At 38.4% G+C, this 6,000-nt stretch overlaps 1 protein-coding gene across 3 annotated transcripts in view; it reads left to right on the top strand.

Moving 5' to 3' along the window:
- Positions 1 to 650: 650 nt before the first annotated feature.
- Positions 651 to 6,000, top strand: part of LOC130567618 (tight junction protein ZO-2-like) — a 65,289-nt gene continuing 59,939 nt past the window's right edge. For 2 of the 3 annotated variants that reach the window (XM_057355850.1, XM_057355849.1), the window contains exon 1: positions 651 to 758. In XM_057355850.1, coding sequence (XP_057211833.1) covers positions 652 to 758 — 107 coding nt within the window. In that variant the 5' untranslated portion in view covers position 651. Of the gene's footprint in view, positions 759 to 2,763; positions 2,914 to 6,000 lie in introns of those variants that run through there. The other variant, XM_057355853.1, reaches the window with a different exon arrangement.

Raw genomic sequence — 6,000 nt, 5'->3', positions numbered from 1 at the left:
CCAAAACAGACCTATTCATAGAATAAATTCTCGCAATCACTCGTCTCACCTCGAGCTCTTTGAAAGCAAAATCCCACTTTATGCTTGTAACCAGTGCAAACATAATCCGTCCGTGCAGAGCGCCGTCGAGTGATTTCATCTCTAAAGCGCACGCTGGCTCTGTGCCCACAACCCTGACAAGTGATTACTCATCCTATGCTTCTTTTTTTACCTGGTGTTAGACATGTTCGTAGCCAAGACCGTGTAGGGTGGATGACACGCTCATTTGGATTAAAATACGGTTGTATAGTACTCATAGCCCATAATCTCTATATGTGTAATGCCGTAGCTGTTCATTTCAATGGGAAAAGGGCAGGAGGTAAGGTCTCTCTTGCAGGGTCTGTGTTAAAAACACGTAAGGGCACTTTGAGATCTAGTTAAGGATTATGGAGGATGGAGAGTCTGCATTATCTCCACAGGCTTAACAGTAACACACTTATCCCCCCCGGTCTGATTTCATTTGTCTAATGTTGCAAAGGTCCTCTTTGCATTATGTAAGGATAACCATCGCACAAATCTCCAAATTAATGCATTTTTTTCAAGACATATTTAGACAAGGTTAGTTGAGAGCTGCAGCTGTTCTTGTGGATCGTTGTGTCAAGGCGTTTCAGGATGAAGTACAAGAAGTTTTTCACAGTGATGCAGGCGGCCGTCGGCATCGTGCCCCTCAACAAGCGAGAGTTCCTTCCACCTCCGCGAAGACTGTGGAACTCTTATGAGTAAGTGTGCTTTGTGTTTTTGTGTGTTAAATGGGCAGGTGAGCACGGAGAGTCACACCTCACAGATTTGCTGATTCGGTTATTTGGGGGTTCTATTTATACCATCGTTTTTTTATGATAATGAAGTCAAACCGGTCTCCATGGGGAAGATGACAAATGCTGCGATGTGAGTCGATGCACATTGTTTAATACCAGATTGGATTCTGAATCTTCTTGATGGGCTGCCGTATTTCATTCGGAATGAACAATAACATTGGGACGATATTACACTCTACGGGCCGATCCTTTGCTTAATATTCATTGAATCTTTTTTGCATCTAAGCGTAGACGTGTGAAATATTTTTTCTTACGCAAATGCAAAGTCTATCTTCAGCTAGAGATCTTCAAATGGGCATGAATATAATACCATATACTATAATATTTATAGCGTATACGTCAGTCATACAGTATGTAAACATACGTATGTGTATGATAGATATAATTTAGTCAATATATTCAATATAATACCCTGTTGGAAATGAAATTGCATGCTTATTCCTGTTTGGTCTGTTCTTTCCTACATACTGTATGTTGAACTATCTATAGAAAATGAAGACAGTCATCAGTCTTAGTGTCAGGAGTGGTGAGACGGCGTCAAAGTGAAATTCTTTCTTCTGCAGAACACAAAAGAAGATATTTTGAAGACTGTTGGTGACCAAAGAACATTGGTCCCCATTGCCGTCCATTGTATGAACACAAAACCCCTTAGACATTTCACAAAATATCTTCGTTTGTGTTCCACAGAAAAAAGACTCGCATACAGGTTTTAAACCACATGAGATCGAATAAATGATGATAGAATTTTTATTTTGGGTGAACTGTCCCTTTAAATGGCCTTTATCAATCTTTAAAGAATATCCCTCAAAATCCTGAGATATTTTTAGTCGTAACAGGTTTTGTAGAGGTAAGAGTTAATGTAGCTTGCGGCATTGGCAATGTAGCATTGACAAGAATGTAGTGTCTGTTATAGTCCTGTGGGTGTAAATGTCACATAGGGGTCAGATGACCCCTGCCGTGTCCTGGAGGGCAAATGAAAAGCGTTCTCAGGGCGGTTCAGCGCTGTCACTTACGCCCACATGTCACAGATACTGTCTGCAGCATCCCTAGACAACAAGCAGCAGGCAGTAAACAAAACGCGATTTTTGGAGTGTTTTTGTAAAGAACATCACGATACCTTAATGTTTAGTGGGCTTTGTTATAACAAGGTGTTTTGGGTGTATTTTAGTGCAAAAAGTGTATTATCAGCCAGACATTTCTCAAAATATCTTCTTTTGTCTTTTACAGAAGAAACACTAATAAACAGATTTTGAACATGAGGGTGAATAACTGATAAATGGCCATTTTTCTGATGGAACTATCCCTTTAAAAGGTGTTTGGGTGTTGTGTGACTTTAGTTGGTTGTTTATTAAAGTCCACCCAGAGAAAAATTGTGTTACTCATTTTCATACCGTGGATAGTTTAATACTTTTGGTTATGGTTTTCAAAATAGTATTATCTTGCCAAATACCCAAATCCTATATGTAAACCATGTTTTCTTCCCAATTTAAGTATGTTTGCACATGTGTGTGTTATAAAAAGAAATGCATTCTGCATCCTTTATGTGTCACATCCACACGCTGAGAAAGATTTGCACAGAGACGCCCGACAGGGAACCCACTGACTGTGTTGTATCCTTGTGTTTATGTGTGAGAGGGCATGCCGGATAGGATCAGGACTCATATTAGTGAGTGTGTGTGTGTGAAAGTCCAGCTCCATGTGAGCGCGTGTGTGTACAGGGACCGTTTTCATTGGCTGGCCGCTTCTCCCGCTGCACCTGTTGTGTGTGTGTCAGCGTACGGAGCTCACAGGTCCAGCGCTAGAGAGAGAAGGCAGCGAGCTCTCTCCCATTCTATCCCCTCCTCCTCCTCTCTCTGTCACCTCCTCTCTCCCACTCTCGCCTCACTTTCCAGTCTGACAACATCCAGGGACCCAAACCTCTCCTTCACCTTCTCTCATCTTCTCCTTCATTCTGTCCGTCCCGTCTAAGGCCGTCACCATGCGTCTGGGAATTTCAGGCTTGATTACGGATATCCTCAGCACCTCCAGCAACATCTGCTTCTGCTGGACGGAGGGCAAGGTAGAAGCATCTTTCTGTTCTCCTCAGGAGAGCGGGAGAGGAACTTTACTTGTTTCTTATAGTTTTCTCTAGCAAGCTGTTGCGTCACTGTTTTGTTGAGCATCGCTTTGGCGGTTAAATGTGTTATGGTGGTGTTAAAGTAATTGTGCGTGTGTTTTTGGCAAGCTTGGGTGTTTTGGTGTTGATGGGATGAGTTTCAATGAGTCGCTGTCACAACATGTGCCTGCCGTGAGCGAGACAGAGCAAAAACAGAGAGACGGATTAATGACAAGTAACTAGGTTACTAAAAAACATTTGCTTGCTTTATATTTTGAGTCTTCTGAAGACATGATTTGTGTGAGGATTTGACTTGTTAGTTTAATCCCTGCTGGTGGATGAAAACGTAACATTTTACGTAACACTTCAGAGTTTTCACATATTGCAATAAAATACATTTTTGTATCAACACAAATCGCAAAAATTACATTATATGGTCAATGTTTCAACATCTTTCCCAAATGTTTTGTTGGATTTGTTGCTAATGCTTTGAATAGCTTAAAGTTATGTGTATATACTATATATATGTTTATTTATATTTTTAATTATATAATAAATATTTAATATAATAATATAAACAATATATTATTTACATATTAATAACATAAATATAATATTTGTATATATGTATTTTAATGTATTTATATTTACTATATATATATATATATATATATATAACAATATATTATATACATATTTAATAATATGTGAATCACATTTTTATGTATACTTATATTTATATTTACTGTATATATTTTTATGTTTGTTTGTGTTTAATTGGTGGCATCACGTTTGACATCAAACATTAATTTTTATAACTGACTGGTATAATAATTTTCATTTTCCAGTAAACTATTCCTAGGTTTTGTGTATGTGTTTTGATTGACAGCTGCTTTGGATTAGAGGGTATTACAGCCAGCGTGGGGCGTTGGCTCAGAAGTGCAAAGGATCATGGGAATCATTTATTTGGTACCTGTTTCGCAAAGCCTCTCTTTGACCTCCGAGTGAAAAACAGCAAGTGTCGACAAGTGATAAATCAACACCGGCCACCCAGTGATTTGCTTTTATTTGTCCTAGATACAAAATCACAGAGCCGGACTGTCATTAAAAATGAAATAAAGAGAAAAACTGATGTTTTCACATGACACAGCTGACCTACTTTCTTAGCACTTTTAAAGGGCTGTAATTGCAAAGTCAATATTTTAATAGCTATGTAAGTGTGTTGTCAGTAATTCTATTTCCACGGTGTTTGTTTCCATTAACGTCTAATATATGTGTGGGAGGCGTTTTCCCTTCATTCCCAAACGCTGGCACGGGGCGAGTGTGAGGACATATTTCTTTCTCTAATCAGTCCGTCCTGGATGTGTTACAGCATCACTGCCTCAGATGAATGGCTTCATATTGATTGATCAATTTGGACATGCGGATCTATGGCTTTTGGGTAGTAGGCCAGCTAAACTCATCCAATGCTGTTTATTCCCAGCGGTCTAATAGATCCTTTCGTCTCCTGGGAATAACAATGTATCATAATAGAGGATTGCTGCCTGTTTCTGCCCAGTATTGCTCTGGCATGAAGATATCAGGGGTATATGACTAAAACTGGCATATTGAGAAGGAAAGACCTAAAAAAAATTATTTCATCAAAATCATATGCGGTGGAAATTAAAGAGTTGCACTCTTATAAAAATCGAAAAGAATATTCTGCCATCATTTATATCTTGTCATTCCAAACCTACGTGACTTTATGTGTTCTGAGGAACACCAATGGAGACATTTATAAATAACTTATTTTGTGATATACATGTTTAGAATAACTGAAGTTTGGCTCATTTAAGACCAAAACTATTTGCATTTTCCTCGCTTATTCTTGACATGTATGTCCTGAAGGTTTTTGGAAAGGGAGGTTTATCTCCCACTGGTGTATTGGCACATTAATAGAGTTCTTTTTCAAGCGTTGGGAAAAATTGCAACTTCTACAAAATGCAAATAAACCGAGAGCTGGTTGAGACTCTGCATAGATTGTGTCCAGGGTGACCCAGTGAAATGGATTAGGGCTTCATGACATTACTGTTGATTGGTAACTTTGGTTTATCCCGGTCCAAAGCCCTTCTAACAAAAAAACAACAACATTTAATAGGATATTACTCTCTGAAGTTTATAGTACAGGCATTTACAAAAATCAGTCGCATCTGCGTTAAGCGACACGACTGAGCCACACTGTCATAAACCCTCTGACATTCATCTCAAGGCCAAAGCGTTTGGATTCTGGAGGACACCAATCATGTGGCCTGGTTTTAGGACGCTAGAGGCGTCAATATGTGTCAGGTCGTTGTGGTTTCAAGAGCAGCCAGTATTGGATAAAGTTAAGCCATTTGGAAAAGCCAAGCTTGAACATATTTTCTTCCCTTAAATTTTGATGAGCACGTAAATAATGGATGTCCGTGTAATGAATAGAATGAAGCGCTCATTGAGGTCACGGGTTGTCAGAGATTTTCGAGAGTCATTTAGTGTCTTGTCCTTGATATTAATTGCCCAAACAAGATGACTTGTTTCTAGATACCAGTAATCATTTACAGTGGGCATCAGGGACTTGGCAGGATTTATGTATTTATTTATATGCCTGTTTGAAAAAAATGCTGGGTTCCTTCAAACCGTGGTTGGGTAAAATATGGACAAACCCCACTGGTTTAAAAAAACTAGAAAATGTCCACATTGTAAAAAATGACCAGTCACATCAACACCATTACTTTCACACATCAAAATAACGGACAAAATTTTAGCTTCATTTTGAAGTTATACGAAATGCAACTACAGTAAATTTTTTCAAGTCAGTTTAATATAAGTTCAATTTAAGTGCCTCCGAAAGCCAATTTGGTTTAACTTAAAATTTGTAGTTTTTAATTTGAAATTTTTACAGTGAATATTTGACACAACAATGGGTTGAAACTTGGGCTGCACAATATAAGATTTTCACAACACGGCAATTATTAAGGTCAAAAGAAATCATGATAATGAAATTCTTAAATAATGCTAAAAACTCTCAAACAGTCA

The sequence above is a fragment of the Triplophysa rosa genome, linkage group LG17 (assembly GCF_024868665.1).
Source record: "Triplophysa rosa linkage group LG17, Trosa_1v2, whole genome shotgun sequence".
NCBI classification, from domain to species: domain Eukaryota; kingdom Metazoa; phylum Chordata; class Actinopteri; order Cypriniformes; family Nemacheilidae; genus Triplophysa; species Triplophysa rosa.
The sequence above is the reverse complement of the archived record's forward strand: the minus strand, read 5'-3'. Positions and strand labels throughout refer to the sequence as shown.